Here is a 16,768-nt window from a genome sequence, read left to right on the forward strand (position 1 = left end):
CTGGGAGCAGAGGTAGGAGGGAGAGGACATTAAGCCTCTAAAGAGAAGCAGGCAGATAGTTGGTCTTTCTAGAAGGGTCCCAGGCAAAGAGAAAGGGGGTGGGGTGGAATTAAAACCATAGAATGTTAGAGCTGGGGTACAGAACTACAGAACATTAGATTTGAGAGAGCCCTTAGAACACAGAATGTCAGAGCTGGGAGGGCCCTTAGAATACAGGATGTGAGAGCTGAGAGCACCCTTAGAACACAGGATGTCAGAGCTGGGAGGGCCCTTAGAACACAGGATATCGGGGCTGGGAGGGCCCTTAGAACACAGAATGTTAGAAATGGGAGGGCAATTAGAATACAGAACATCAGAATTTGAAGGGCCCTCTGAATGTAGAATAGTGGATTGGAAGGAATCTGAGAATATCAAATGTCAGAGCCAGAAGGGACTTCAGAGGTCATCTTATCCCACTCCCTCATTTTCCAATGAGGAAACAGTGATCCAGAAAAGAGAGGCAGTTGGCTCCAGATCACACAGTTAATTAATTGGTTGATCTGGAACTAGAACGCAGGTCTCCTGGTTCCCTGTAGAGTCCTCGGCTCAATGCCACTCTGTCTCTAGTTGAGAGGGAACTTATTGACTGAGGAGAGCCACCAAGGGCAGGGAGCTCGGGAGAGAGCAGTCAGGTGAGGGGTAATAGGTGGCTGAGCTGGGGAAAGTTCAGGAGCCAGAGAGTGAACTAAATAAAACCCTCCATAAATCACAGCCTGTCAACCCTGCCCTCCCTTTCCTGAGCTGTGAAGGATGGGAGAAGACCACGCCGTGGCCCACCTTTCTCTCCCCAGGCCCAGACACATAGAAACAGTCCCCCGGCCATATGGAATCACTCCCCCAGACTTCAGGGCATTGAGTAGAGCTACGAAAACAGCTTCTTTCTGATGTCTTCTAATTCACTCTCCACAAAATCGGTGGCGAAAAAAATACTAGGGTATTATGCCAAAGCATAAGATCTGGGTTCTAGCCTCATTTGCACCGGTTACTAGCTAGGTGAGCTAGGGCTGAGTCTCCTGGCCTCTTACAGATTCACAAAATGTCAGAGCTGGAAAGGGTTTTAGAGTCCTCTTATTTTACAAACAAAGAAACAGGGCCAGGGAAGAGAAGTGATTGGCTCAAGGCCACACAGCTAATAAAGGCGGAGTTGGAATTCAAACCCAGGCCCTTTGACTCCTTGTGCCTATACCACTGCCCCACACTGTGATATTGATTGAACCTTGGTGTCCTCATCTGTAAAATGGGATGTCACCGAGTGTATCATGGTCTAACCATTCTGATCTTTCATGACCAATCTCACAGGGTTGCTCTGAGTCCAAGAATCCCTAGCATTTATATGGTGCTTTGTTTTGCAAAACACTTTACAATATCACCTCATGATTCTCACAACAACCCTGGGAGGCAGATGCTATCATTATACCATTTTACAGATGAAGAAACTGAGGCAGGCAGAGGTTAAGTGACTGGCCCAGGGTTCCCTGGCAGCTAATAAGTGTCTAAGATCAGGTTTGAACTCAGGTCTCCTGGATTCCAAGTCCCATGCACTATCTGCTGTACCACCCAGCTGCATCTTATTAGGGTATTAATGAGGGGAAAACATGGAAAAAATGTAGTGTTTGGATTCAGAGGACCCAGGTACTTGCTGACTATATGACATTGGGTGTATCACTTCTTGCCTTTGTTTCTTCATGAGTATGTAGTGGGAAACTGACCATTGAGAGCTGTGTCCTTAGGAACACGCTGTCCATATGGCCAAGGACTGGGCAGGGATTGGCCTGATGACCTCTAAGGTTACTTCCAGCCCTAAATCTATCATCCTAATGTATGGAACTCAATTTTCTTAAATATACACATCTCTCTCTCTCTCTCTCTGTTAAAGGCCTCCTAGGTACCAGACAAAGCTGCTAGGTGGCACCATAATGCGTAGATCGCCACATTTGGAAGTTAGGAAGATTCATCTTTCTGAGTTCAAATCTGTCCTCAGACACTTACTAGCTGTGTGACCCTGGGCAAGTCAGTTAACCCAGTTTGCTACAGTTTCCTCATCTGCAAAATGAGCTGGAGAAGAAAATGGCAAACCACTCTAGTATCTTTGCCACAAAAACCCCAAAGGGTGTCATGAAGATTCAGACACAACTGAATAACAATGTACCAGGCATTGTGCCAGATCCTGGGATTCAGAAACAAAGAGATGACCTCTGACCTCAGGAATCTTATATTTTGCTTCACTTTATAAACTGTTAGAGGTAGTATGGTGTAGTAGCTAGGGTTGAAACCTTGAAACCATCTAGACCTGTGTTCAGTTCTGCCTTAAACACATGCTGGTTGTGTGGTCTTGGACAAGTCATTTTAACTCTTACTTCTCTAAGCATCTCTGAGACTTTAAGTGTCAGAGAAGGCGCCTACATGCATTGGAAGAGGGAGTTTTCTACCTCTTATAAACTATATTTCAATTAAAAATTATTTTCCGACTTGAATGAACTGATGCTAAGTGAAATGAACAGAACCAGGAGAACACTGTACACCGTAACAGCCACGATGTGCAATGACTAATTTTGATAGACTTATCTCTTCTTAGCAATGCAAGAATCCAAGACAGCTCCAAAGGACTAATGATGGAAAATGCTGTCCACATCCAGAAGAAGAATTGTAGAATCTGAATACAGATCAAAGCATACTATTTTTTCTCATTTTTTTGTTTGTTTGTTTCTTCTTTCTCATGGTTTCTCCCATTGGTTCTAATTCTTCTTTACAACTTGACTAATGTGAAAATAGGTTCAGTATGAATGTATATGTAGAGCCTATATCAAAAAATTACATGCCATCTTGGGGGGAAGAGATGGGGAGAAAATTTGGAACTCAAAATCTTATGGAAGTGAATGTTGAAAACTAAAAATAAATATTTTTTTAAAAAATTTGTTTTCAGTTCCAAATTCTCTCCCTCCCTCCATCTCCTCTACCCATTGAGAAGGCAAGAGATATAATATCTATCATATATATGAATGTGGGCGGCCGGACGGGTGTGCCCCACAATAGCACCCCGTACTCCCCGACTACCGCCTCACACTCACCCTGCCCACGGGTCTTCGGACGTCTCCGGCTCCTCCCGGGGGACGCGAGAGGAGAATCACCAGACAGCCACCAGAATGCGACAAGCAGTTTTATTGCAATGGCGTACCAGAAAGCTACACAAATCCCGCTGACCCTCTCTGGGGTGCGCCTTATATTGGGTGTTTCGGGTTAGCTCCTCCCCAGTTCCTCCCCGAGGGTGGAGCTCCTCCAGTTAGAGCCGCCCCGGTACTGACGTGACAGAAGCCACACAGGCACTGCTGCGTCAGCAGGTCCAGACTCCCTGGCGTCTCACTACCCTCTCGGGGGGCCCAGGTCCAGAGCGCCCCTAACATATGAAGTCATCTAAAACATATTTCTACATTAGTCACAATGCCAAAAAAAAGCAAGAAAAACAAAGAAAATGAAAAAATGCTTCAGTTTGCACTAGGAGTCCATCAGTTAATTCTCTCTCCAGAGGGGTCCTCCCTCTTTGTAAACCATAGAGTTCTACATAAATGTCAGCCATTTGTATTATTAATCTGGTCCTCTGTCCTCAGTGGGTGCCCAGTATATTAATTCATTAATTCAACAGATATTTCTTGAGTGCCTGCTAAGTACAAAGCACAGCCAGTGCCAGGGATCTTCCCAGAATGCCTAGGGAAATGTGGAGGTCTTCATGATAGAGACAAAAGGAAAATATTTCAGACCCTTTCCTTGATAAAGCAAAGGAAAGGCTGTGACCTGGAAACTTTGGGGGCAATATGGTGGGATTTCTAAGAAGGTGGAAGGAAGAATAAGACATAAGCATTGCCTGAAAGAAGCTCTTGGTCTCTCAGGCAAGAGAAGAGAAGTACCCAGATAACTAGAGCAGAGGGCAGCATGTGATCAGGCACAAAGGAGTGGTGTAAATAGTCAGCACTGAGAGGGTGCAGAGGGTGGAGATGATGTGGGAAGGGAAGGCCTTCTGGAGCAGGTGGAATTTGAGCAAGGCCTTGGAAAATAGGTAGGAATACACCATGATGAGGTTGTATTTATACCAGGAATGCCGAGCTGGTTCAATATTAGGAAAACTATCAGCATAACTGACCATATCAGTAATAAAACTAACAGAAATCATATGATTATCTCAATAGATGCAGAAAAAAGCTTTTGACAAAATACAGCACCCATTCCTATTAAAAACACTAGAGAGCACAGGAATAAATAGAGTATTCCTTAAAACAATAAGTGGCATCTATCTAAAACCATCACCAAACATCATCTGTAATGGGGATAAACTAGAAGCTTTCCCAATAAGATCAGGGCTGAAACGAGAATGTTCATCATCACCATTACTATTCAATATTGTACTAGAAATGTTAGCTTTAGAGAAGAAAAAGAAACTCAAGGAATTAGAATAGACAATGGGGAAACAAAACTATTACTCTTTGCAAATGATATGGTGGTATACTTAGAGAACCTAGAGAATCAACTAAAAAACTACTTGAAATAATTAACAACTTTAACAAAGTTGCAGTATATAAAATAAACCTACATAAATCATTGGCATTTACATATAATACTAACAAAGCCAGCAGCAAGAGATAGAAAGAAAAATTCCATTTAAAATAACTGTAGACAATATAAAATATTTGGGAGTCTACCTGCCAAGACACACCCAGGAACTATAATAACACAATTACTTTTCACATAAAGTCAGATCTAAACAATTGGAAAAATATCAATTGCTTATGGGTAGGCTGAGCTAATATAATAAAACTGACAATTCTACCTAAATTAATTTACTTATTCAGTGCAATACCAATGAAACTACCAAAATTTATTTTGTAAAGCTAGAAAAAAAATTCATCTGAAAGAACAAAGGTCCAGCAGAATATCAAATGAATTAATGAAAAAAAAATGCATTTGTATGGCCTAGCCATACCAGGTCTTAAACTGTATCATAAAGCAGCAGTCATCAAAACTACTTGGTACTGGCTAAGAAATAGAGCAGTAGATCAGTGAAATAGGTTAGGTACACAAGACACAGTAGTCAATGACTATAGTAGCCTACTGTTCGATAAACCCCAATACTCCAGCTTTGGGGATAAGAACTCACAATTTGACAAAAACTTCTGGGAAAACTGGAAACTAGTATGGCAGAAACTAGGCATAGACCAACATCTCACACCGTATAGCCAGACACAGTCAAAACGGGTACATAATTTGGATACAAAGGGTGATACCATGAGCAAATTAGGAGAGCAAGAAATAATTTGCCTGTCAGGTCTATGGAGAAGAGAAGAATTTATGACCAAACGAGATAGAGAACATTATGAAATGTAAAATAGGTAATTTCGAATACATTAAATTAAAAAGGCTTTGCACAAACAAAACTAATGCAACTGAGATTAAAAGGAAAGCAGAAAGCTGGGAAGCAATTTTTATAGTCAGTGTTTCTGATAAAGGCCTCATTTCTAAAATATATAGAGAACTGAGTCAAATTTATAAGAATCAAGTCATTCCCCAGTTGATAAACGGTCAAAGGATATGAACAGGCAGTTTTCAGACGAAGAAATTAAAGCTATCTATAGTCATATGAAAAAATACTCTAAATCACTATTGATTAGAGAAACGCAAATTAAAACAACTCTAAGGTACCACCTCACACCTATAAGATTGACTAATATGACAGAAAAGGAAAATGATAAATAAAGAAGACATGGGAGAATTGGAACTCTAATATATTGTTGGTGGAGTTGTGAACTGAACCAACCACTCTGGACAGCAATTTGGAACTATGCCCAAAGTTTCAATCAAACTGTGCATATCCTTTGATCCAGGTACTGGGTCTATATCACAAAGAAATCATAAAAAAGAGAAAAGGACCCACATGTATGAAAATATTTATAGCAGCTCTTTTTGTGGTGGCAAAGAATTGGAAATTGAGGGGATGCCCATCAATTGGGGAATGGCTGAACAAGTTGTGGCATATGAATGTAATGGAATTCTATTACGGTATAAGAAATGATGAGCAGGCAGATTTAAGAAAAACCTGGAAAGACTTACATGAACCGATGCTGAGTGAGGTGAGCAGAACCAGGAGAACATATACACAGTAACAGCAACATTGTGCGATGATCAACTATAATAGACTTAGCTCTTCTCAGCAATACAGTGATCTAAGACACTTCCAAAAGACTCATGATGGAGAATGCTATCCACATTCAGAGAAAGAACTATGGAGTCTGAATGCAGATTAAAGCAGACTACTTTCACTTTTTTTGTTTCTTCTTTCTCATGGTTTTTCCCTTTTGTTGTGATGCTTCTTTCACAACATGACTGATGTGGAAATAATGTTTCATATGATTGCACATTTATAACTTATATCAGATTGTTTACTGTCTTGGGTAGGGGAAAGGGGAGGGAGGGACAAAAAATCGGAACTCAAAATCTTATAAAAGGGAATGTCGAAAACTGTCTACATGCCATTGGCAAAAACAAAATACTGTTAAATGGGAAGAAAAGAAAAACAGGTAGCATCTCCACAGGCAACCATGGGAAGAGGGCATTACAATTGAATTCAACTTAGTTCAACTCAATAACCGTTAATTAAGTAACCATGGTATGTCAGACACTGTTTCTGGCTAGGGATCTAAAATCAGCAAATGAAATAGTTCCTGCCCTCAAGGAGGCTTATAGCCTACTGAGGGGATGCATGTATAGATAATACACCAGAGTGTGATTGAGGCAGGGGAGAGATCCTAAGTGCTCCAAGAAAATTTGAGGAGAGCACACTAACATCTGTGAGGGAAAATCACAGATTGTAAGCTTCTTGAAGGGCGGGGCTGTTTTGTTTTTGTCTTTGGATCTTTGTACCCAGCTCAATGCCTACAACATGGCAGGCACTCAATGAAATGCTTGTTGACTGATTGCTCAGGGGAGGCTTGCCCCACAGTGGAGGTGGCACCCGAGCTGGGCCTTGAGGATTTTCTGAGAGGGGAAAATGAGGCAAACAGTGCAGTCCAAGTATGGAAGACAGCCTTTGGAAATGGGTTGAGATGGAAGAAGACTGGACACCAGCTTGACTGTGTGGATAGATTATAGAATGGCATGAAGGGGAAGTTATATGAAGTTAAACTGGAAAGACAAGTCAGAGCCCTAATCCAAAAGGGCCTGATATTCCAGACTCAGAAGTTTGTGTGTTAACCTAACGGCGATAGGGAGCCATTGAGGCTTTGGGAACAGGGGACTAGTGTGATCATACCTGTTGTGAAGGAAGATTCTTGTAACAAATGGGTGGAGGATGAGGATTAGAGAGAAGAGGCTGGCAGCAGCAGGGAGACCAGGAAAGAGATTATTGCAGCAGCCCAGGTGAATGGCCTGAGTTCAGGTCATGACTATGGGGATAAAAATATGGCGTAAGAGTCAATGGATTTGGACTAAGAGAATGAGACAAAGAAAAAGGGAAAGGCCAAAGATGATGACACAGTACAACGATGGCCATAATTAGGACTCTGGGGAATCGGATGGGGTTTGAAGGGCTCTTCTTTCCTGTTTTGCAGTGAACTTGTTGGACACGTCGACCATCCACGGGGACTGGGGCTGGCTCACGTACCCAGCACATGGGGTAAGTGATGAGGACTGGCTACTGACTCATAGTTGGGTGGCTGGGCAGGGGATGGGTCTTCCCTGTCATCTTGGTCCCCAGGAGGTCATAAGCAGCTGGCACTCTCTACCTGAAGGAGAGAGCCCAAGGACTATAGCTGGGAAACAGGGTTGTAGCCTACTTCCTACTCCCCAACATGACACTAATGATGATGATGATCTCATCACCATAAACATCATCATCATCATCACAGTACTGGATAAAGACCTGGTCTCAAGGTCAGTAAGATCTGGATTCTAGCCCCAGCCATGTTGCTTTCTCACTGTGTGGGATTTGGGGCAAGGTATTTCCCTCCCTCAGTTTCCTTACCTGTAAAATGAAGGGATCACATTAGAGAAGGCAGCTAAGGCCTACATGGGTTCAGAAATTTGCTCTGTATCACACAGGAAGTTAAAAGCAGAACCAAGATTTGAACTCAGTCCCTCAGAGTACTCTCCATTACTCCATCCTGTTTCATAGCCAGTTTTGTCCTCAGCTTGTCCTTTTTTCCACTTGGTCCCTGGGCACTCTCAGTCACCCCTGGGGCTGCATTTCTTAGTTCTGTCCGGTTGGCTCCCACTTCTTTGTTTTTAGGGCTGAAGCTCCAGCCTCAGGTTCACTTGCTGCTTGCCAGAACAGTGCCACGCAACTGTCCTTCCAGCACCCCAAAGGCAGCATGCCCCAAGCTCTAATGGATTTTAGCCCACAAATAAGTGCTTTTCCTGACTGGCCAGTTTCTATTAAAAGTGTTGACATTCCCAGTCACCCAGACTGGAAAAAATAGTCCCCTTTGATTCTTCTCCCTCCTGACACCCTCCCTTCCTCCTCCTCGGCCTCCACCTTCCCCAAAGCTTTCTTCTTCCATCCCCCTCCTTTCTTGAGCACGAACCTAGTGTGGGCCCTCATTAGCTCTTACCTGGATTATTTCAAAAGCTTCTGAGAGTATCTTCTCCACATTTCAGTAAATATTTACTCAGGATTTGTGTTCAAGGAACCTGTGTTGGCTACTGAGGGAAATACAAAGACAAGATTGAGTTTTTGCCCTGAAAGAGCCCGATGTCTATGAGGGGGGATGAGACATAGGCCAGACAAAGACAGAGCATTAGGAGAAGTCAGCAGTGGGAGAGCACACATCTAGATGGTCCTGAAGATCTCTCCCAGCTCTGACATCCTGTGGTTCTAAGGGCCCTCCCAGCTCTGACATCCTGTGGTTCTAAGGGCCCTCCCAGCTTGGACATTCTGTGTTCTAAGGGCCCTCCCAGCTCTGACATCCTGTGTTCTAAGGGCCCTCCCAGTTCTGACATTCTGTGTTCTAAGGGCCCTCCCAGTTCTGACATCCTGTGTTCTAAGGATCCTCCCAGTTCTGACATCCTGTGTTCTAAGGGCCCTCCCAGATGTGATATCCTGTGTTCTCAGGCCCCTCCCAGCTCTGACATTCTGTGTTCTAAAGGCCCTCCCAGTTCTGACATCCTGTGTTCTCAGGCCCCTCCCGGCTCTGACATCGTGTGTTCTAAGGCCCTTCCCGGCTCTGACATCCCGTGTTCTAAGGGCCCTCCCAGTTCTGACATCCCGTGTTCTCAGGCCCCTCCCGGCTCTGACATCCTGTGTTCTAAGGCCCCTCCCGGCTCTGACATCCCGTGTTCTAAGGGCCCTCCCGGTTCTGACATCCCGTGTTCTCAGGCCCCTCCCGGCTCTGACATCCCGTGTTCTCAGGCCCCTCCCGGCTCTGACATCCTGTGTTCTAAGGCCCCTCCCGGCTCTGACATCCTGTGTTCTAAGGGCCCTCCTGGCTCTGACATCCTGTGTTCTAAGGGCCCTCCCGGCTCCAACATCCTGTGCCCTAAGGGCCCTTTCATCTTGATAATTGCTAGAACTCATATGGTGCTTGAAGATTCTCTAAGCCTTTTGCAAATATTATCTCATTTAGTTCTCACAACAAACCTGTAAGGCAGGTGATATTGTCACCCCCATTTTATGATGAGGAATCTGAGGAACAGAGAGGTTAATGGACTTACCCAAGGTCACACAGCTAGTTAGTATCCGAGGCAGGATTTGAAGGCAAGTCTTCCTTCTTCTAACATCTTCTCTTCTGAGGCTGCTGATGTTCCCTTGTCTCAAAGGTGCCTTCAAGTTCTAACACTGAACATTCTAAAGTCCCTCCTGACTCTGAAGTTCCATGAGTCTGTCTTTGGACTCTCCCTGGTACCTCTGGGGTTAAAGCCATTGTCACAGTTAATTGAGTACCAAATAACATGCCAGCTGTTTCCTGTCTGCCTCCTGCCAGAGACCCAGAAAAATTAATCAGCTCTGTCAGCACCGAGGCATGCATCAGCCTGCCCCACCAATGCCAACATTGTGCCCAGGCACTGCTATCCCCTAGAAGCATCTCTGCCTGGGAATGCAGGGACCAGGTGGCCTGTAGCCCATCAACCTGGCTTGGGAGCGGACCTCCCTGGGTCAGGCATGAGGAGTGTGGCTCCCGATCTGACTGCCCTCAACCATTGATGTTGCCCAGCAGGGTCACACTCAGGGACAGGAAAGGATGTGATTGGCGTCTGTAGCCACCCTGCCCGTACCACCCTAGTAATGCTGATTGTTCACATCAGCATCATTTCAATTCCATTCAGAGGCCAAGAATATTGAATTCAGGATCCTGAAAGAGCTTAGTTGGTGAAGCAGCCTTGTTCATGCAACCTGGAAATTCAAAAATGGCTCCTCCGTAAAAGCCTCAAGATAGAGGGTTAAGGAGCCTTAGAGAACGGGAGCTGAACAGAGAATGGTATAGCCGGGAAGGCCCTTAGAACACAGGATGTCAGAGCTGGGAGGGCCCTCAGAACACAGGATATCAGAGCTGGGAGGGCCCTCGGAACACAGGATGTCAGAGCTGGGAGGGCCCTCGGAACACAGGATGTCAGAGCTGGGAGGGCCCTCAGAACTCAGGATGTCAGAGCTGGGAGGGCCCTTAGAACACAGGATGTCAGAGCTGGTGGGGGGGTGGGGCTCTTAGAACAGAACGTATCAGAGGCGGAAAGAATCAGAAACATTATCTAACACTTCTCTAAAGCATCTGTCACATTCTTTCTTATAATTATTTGGCTACATCCCCAGCTCTCCTTTCCCCTACTAAACTGTCAGCTACTTGAGGCCAGGGACAAGTTTCTTATTCTTTGTGCCTCTCCCAGCACTGAGCCGAAGGCCAGACACAGAAGGCGGTGTAATCAATACCTGTTGTGTTGAATTGCCTTCTGTTGTACAAAAGCCTGAACATAGTGAGTGCCCCAGAGTTCTGGCTGTCAGACTGAGTATTGCCCCACATCTCCCCCTGGGTTGGTCCCTAATCAATCCTTTCTTGGTCCTCTCCCTACAGTGGGATTCTATCAATGAAGTGGACGAATTCTTTAGCCCCATCCACACGTACCAGGTGTGCAACGTCATGAGCCCCAACCAGAATAACTGGCTTCGGACAAGCTGGGTACCGCGGGATGGTGCCCGCCGGGTATATGCCGAGATCAAGTTCACCCTGAGAGATTGTAACAGCATGCCAGGGGTGCTGGGGACGTGCAAGGAGACCTTCAACCTTTACTACCTGGAATCTGACCGAGACCTGGGCACCAGCACCCAGGAGAGTCAGTTTGTGAAAATCGACACCATTGCTGCGGACGAGAGCTTCACTGGTGCCGACCTGGGAGTCCGGCGCCTCAAGCTCAACACGGAGGTGCGCGGCGTGGGGCCACTGAGCAAGCGAGGCTTTTACCTGGCCTTCCAGGACATCGGAGCTTGCATTGCCATCCTCTCTCTGCGCGTTTACTACAAGAAATGCCCCGCCATGGTGCGCAACCTGGCTGCCTTCTCGGAGGCAGTGACGGGAGCCGACTCTTCCTCCCTGGTGGAGGTTCGGGGGGAGTGCGTCGGGCACTCGGAGGAGCGGGACACACCCAAGATGTACTGCAGCGCCGAGGGGGAGTGGCTGGTGCCCATTGGGAAGTGCGTGTGTAGCGCCGGTTATGAGGAGCTCCAAGACGCCTGCGTGGGTGAGTGACCGCGCTTCACGGTTCCGTGGCGGATCAGTCAAGCTACAAGAGACCTTAGGCTGTCTTTTAATTCTCATTTTACAGAGGAGGAAACTGAGGCCCAGAAAAGGGGAAGTAATTGGCCAAAGGGTCACACAGGTATTGAAAGAGCTATCCTTTCTATTCCAAACCCAGGACACTTTCCAAATAATCAATCCTCAAGAATTTATTAAGCCCCTCCTAAGTGCCGGCCCGTGCTAGGTACTGGGGATAGGAAACCAAACATGGAACTGTCCCTGTCCTCAAGGAGCTTATATTCCAATAGGGGAGACCACACGGATGTATATGGGTGGTATATACAAGGCATAGGGGACATTCCTGTGATGTCGTTGATTTAGGGGACTCCAACGTGAGAAAATTCAAGGCGAGTGGATATATGGTCTCAGCGGCCGTGAGGTAGTTGCTCGAAGTCACATGACCAGTAGGTGTTAGAGGTAGAATTTGAACCCAGGTCTTCTTCGCTTTGAGGGTGGCTCTCTACCCATTCTGTTTTTCCACCATCACCTGCTCCAAACTGCCTCTCATAAAGACATACACAAATCAAATACAAAGACACCTTGTAGAGAAAGGCACTCTTATCCTAAGGTATACATGGCCCTTGTCCCACAGTAGCCTTGGGAAAGAAATCAGAGAGCTGGGCCCCTGAAGGCAGAGGTCACACTGAAGGGACTACGGCAGTTGCTCTGACTCCCCCCAACCCTAACTCAGCAAAGTCAGCATTAACTCCCATGTACAAGACCCCTCTGATAGGCGTGATGGATACAAAGACACCAGCGGACCAGTCCCTGTTCTCAAGGAACTTACAATCTACAGGATGCCCAAGTTTTCCATCTAGGACAGTATCCCTTTTTGGTAACCAAGTGGCAGCCAGCTCCCCTGCCACTGCTTGGGAAAATTGAGTTGACTGGGGAAGGGGCAACAGGACAGGCCAAGGTCCCCTCACCACTAAGGACTCTAGAGAATGTGAGGAAAGTGCCATGGCCAGGGCAGTAGCTAGCAGCTGGGTGTGTGTGTGTGTGTGTGTGTGTGTGTGTGTGTGTGTGTGTGTGTGTGAAGTAAATATAGGCTGTGTGTGTGTGTGTGTGTGTGTGTGTGTGTTTGTGTGTGCCTGTGATACATCCGAAGAGAACACACTAAAAGTGACTGCACAGCTCTGTGGGCAGGGCAGGGGGAGGTACACAGACAAGAAGCCCCGAGTGGATGAGTACAATGGAATTGCCCCTGTCAAGGAATAAACCCAGAACCCTGTGGGATTCCCTACATCCTGAGTTGCCAGATGATCCCTTTAGATACTCTGGTGATCCCAGCCTGCCTGCTCCAGATCACAATGCTATAGGCTTCAATTCAATTCGTTTCGATTCAACCAATGTTTAAATTAGTGCCTACTTTGAGCAAAGCCCTGTGTTAGACCCTGGGAATACAGAGGTGTATTCTATACAGACCCTACAATGAAGGAGTTCACAGTCCAATGGAGAGAAGAACATGGAGGCACGTAACAGTGATTGAAATTTGAAGGCAGAGAGATAGTTACCTGAGATCTCAAAATTGCTTAGTCCAGTGGCCTTTGCTCAGTGCTCATCCTTGATCTCTCTGTAGCATATGACGTTGTTCCCAAACCTCTCCCTCTGGATATTCAGTCCTCCTTGGTTTTCCATGAAATTGCTTTCTCCTGGTTCTCCTCCTACTTGTATGACCACTCCTCGGTCTCCATTGCTGGGTCATTTTTAACTTCCCAACCCCTCTCCCCCACTACAGGTTTTGCATAAAGGTATCTTGTATGGTTTTCTCTTCCTCCTCCTTTTTTTTCCTTCTTCTTCTTCTCTTCCTCCTCTTCCTCTTCCTCACCCTATATCTACCTATGTCTATCATCTATCTATTTATCTATCTACTGTATCTATGTCTGTCTTTCAGTCTCTCTGTCTACCTGTGTCCATCCATCCATCCATCTGTCCGTCCATCTATCAATCTATCTATCTATCTATCTATTTATCTATCTACTGTATCTATGTCTGTCTTTCAGTCTCTCTGTCTACCTGTGTGTCCATCCATCCATCCATCTGTCTGTCCATCCATCTATCTATCTATCCATCTGTTTATCTATCCACTTATCTGTATGTCTACTATTGTCTATCTATCTATATTTATCTCTCTATCCACCTATGTCTATTATCTATCTAATTTCTGTCTGTCTTCTGTCTCTCTATCTCTATATTTATCTATTGATCCACCTGTCTATGTATCAATCCACCTCTCTCCTTCTCTTTCTCTCTCTCTCCCCTCTCTCTCTCCCGCCTCTCTCTCCCTCCTTCCCTCCATCCATATCTCTCTCTCTCTCTCTCTCTCTCTCTCTCTCTCTCTCTCTCTCTCTCTCTCCCCCCCCCCTCTCTCTCTCCCCAATGGGGGAGACCTCTGAAGTCTTTCTCCAGCCCTCCATTTTCTGGTGCTAGCCTTTGCCCTTCTCTGGGCAGTCTTGCCCAGTCTCCTTGCCCAGTCTCCTTGCTGCTCCGCTCCAGTCTCCTCGCTGCCCTCTCCTGTCTGCCCTGCCCCCCCCTTAGTAACTCTGTTCTGAGCAAACAGCACAGAGCCTCCCAGGGAAAGTCAGCTCCCAAGCCCGCCAGACCCCTTATCGCTGTTTGAGCAGCCAGAAGCCTGTTCCATTTCCCGAGTCCCCTGGAGGAAGCCTCCTTCAGCTGCCCTCCACCTTTCGCCTAGAGCAGAGGCACAGAAAGAAAAGAGGGTGGGGGAGCTGGGGAGGGAGTAGCCAAAAGGCCCCACCTGGCCACCACCGGGAGTCCTCTTTCCCGCACCCCTGGGCCTATGCTGACAGCCATTTTCCCAAGTCGCCTGCTCCTGAGCTTGGCCTCCCTGAAGGACAGCAAAGGGAAAGACCCAGAACTCTGAGTCCAGCTTCATTTAGAGCCCAGCTCTGCTACTCACTTCTGGTGTGACCATGGCCACATCCCTTCCTTCTCTTGGACTCAGTCTTCTCTTTCCTTGGGTTCTAGCTTGGGCTGCCTCACCTTCCCAAGGCTAGTGTCTCTTGGCTCATTCATTTGAGTGCTATGACAGGTGCAGAACCAGCTTTTAACCAGAGCCACTTTGGAAACTGCTTTGTGGTCAGCCATAGTCCAGAGGCCTTCAACAGACAACCCAAGGGCATGAATCAAACTAGTAAGAGCATAGGCTTTGAGCTGGAAGTGCCCTCTATTTAGTCCAGCCTCCTTATTCTACAATGGAGGCCCAGAGATCTTAGGTGACCTGACCTCCCTGGCCGAGCTCACACAGCAGAGGAAGGTGTTGTACCTGAATCTCCTTCCTCCCAGTCTGCTGGTCCTGGGATGGAGTGACACACCCTTCTCCCTGCCCTGGCTCTCTCCTCCTCTACTCTAGGAGGGGGAGAATGCTGGGAGAGGTGCCAGGTAAGCAAGTAGTGTCCCCAAACCTGGAGCCTGGCTTCCCTTCCCTCCTGTCACCTGGATGGAAGATATAAATCACCCTCCATGGCCCTAATCATCTTTCTATAAATATCAAAGGCTCATTTCTGAGCAGGGTGAGAGGGGGGAGAGGGAATGAAAGACGAGTTCTTTGGCCTTCCTGACTGTGTTTAAAATCTGATTTAGAATTAATTTCCTTTGGCCGTCCACAGCCGGACACCTTATTTGTCAAATCTAAAGCTGTTTGAATAGGAGAACAGAGGGGGGCCTGGTCTCTAAGCAGCTGCTGGTGTGACCAGCAGGTCTGGGGATAGGGGGAGAATGGGAAATGGCTCCGTGCCAGGTGGGTGGGGGTGGGAGTGCACTCTGCTGGGCAAAGCCCCCCAGCTGGCCCTCTGCCAGAAGGCCCCAAGGCCCACATGTATTCCCCAGCCCATCCCTTCCTCAGATGGGGCCAGCCTGGCATTGGCCCAGAGCAACACCATCTGTCTCTGTCGATTAGTCCCCGACCTCAGCATCCAGATCTCTCACATCCCCCAGGGCTGGCGATTAGTATTGTTATTAAAGATTATTTTATTTTCATTGCTCAGATTAATCTGGCCCTGACATGTTATAACCATATGGGCATCAGCTGAGCACGTTATAATCCCTTACTATTGGGATTCAAAGGGGGAAATTTCCAGGTTTCCATGACAGGTGTATAAAAATACCAACTTTTGAATCAATGGTAAAATATTTGAGCTGGGAGAGGCCCAGGGACACAGAATGTCAGAGCTGGGAGGCCCTTAGAACACAGAGTGTCAGAAGTGGGGGCGGGGAGACCTTAGAACACAGAATGTCAGAGCTGGGAGGGCCCTTAGAACCCAGGATGTCAGAGCTGGGAAGGCCCTTAGAACATAGAATGTCAGAGCTGGGAGGAACCTTAGAACACAGGATGTCAGAGCTGGGAGGGCCTTAGAACATAGAATGTCAGAGCTGGGAGGGCCCTTAGAACACAGAATGTCAAAGCTGGGAGGGCCTTAGAACCCAGGATGTCGGAGGTAGGAGTGACCTCAGAGAATGTCATAAACAGGATCTTGGTGGCAGGGACCTTTAAAGCCATCCAGTCCAAATCCTTCATCAAGCATGAATTTGGGGGAATAAATCAACCTACATTCGTTAAGATCCTACTAAAATTTTATGAAAAAGAATGAGGTGGATGACACGAGGCAACACTCCAGTTCTGGACTCGATATCCCAGAGATGGTCAAAGGACACTTCTAGCACTAGTTTGAATATCAGGATCATGGGAGGATAGAGTTAGTGCTCAAAGGCTGTAGAGTTCAACTCCCTCATTTGACAGAGGAGGAACAGAGACACAAAGTCTCACACCAGGATTTAAACTTAGGTTCTCTGACTCAAAATCCAATGCCCTTCCCATTGAGCTGCACTGCCTCAAGACCTGGAATCTAGTACTGACTCTGCTACTAATTAGATGTTTGACCTGGACAAGTCACTTCCCTTACATGGACCTCAGCTCCCTCCTCGCCTGTCCTCAAGGAGCTTACAAT

The 16,768-nt window shown here is 46.6% G+C and overlaps 1 protein-coding gene across 2 annotated transcripts in view; it reads left to right on the top strand.

Moving 5' to 3' along the window:
- The window catches only part of EPHA8 (EPH receptor A8), a 48,425-nt gene that overhangs the window by 13,439 nt on the left and 18,218 nt on the right, over positions 1 to 16,768 (top strand). For both annotated transcript variants that reach the window (XM_036744966.1, XM_036744967.1), the window contains exons 2-3: positions 7,632 to 7,696; positions 11,082 to 11,745. In XM_036744966.1, the coding sequence (XP_036600861.1) occupies positions 7,632 to 7,696; positions 11,082 to 11,745 (729 nt within the window). The remainder of the gene's footprint in view (positions 1 to 7,631; positions 7,697 to 11,081; positions 11,746 to 16,768) is intronic.

This window comes from Trichosurus vulpecula, chromosome 2 (assembly GCF_011100635.1).
Source record: "Trichosurus vulpecula isolate mTriVul1 chromosome 2, mTriVul1.pri, whole genome shotgun sequence".
Taxonomy (NCBI): domain Eukaryota; kingdom Metazoa; phylum Chordata; class Mammalia; order Diprotodontia; family Phalangeridae; genus Trichosurus; species Trichosurus vulpecula.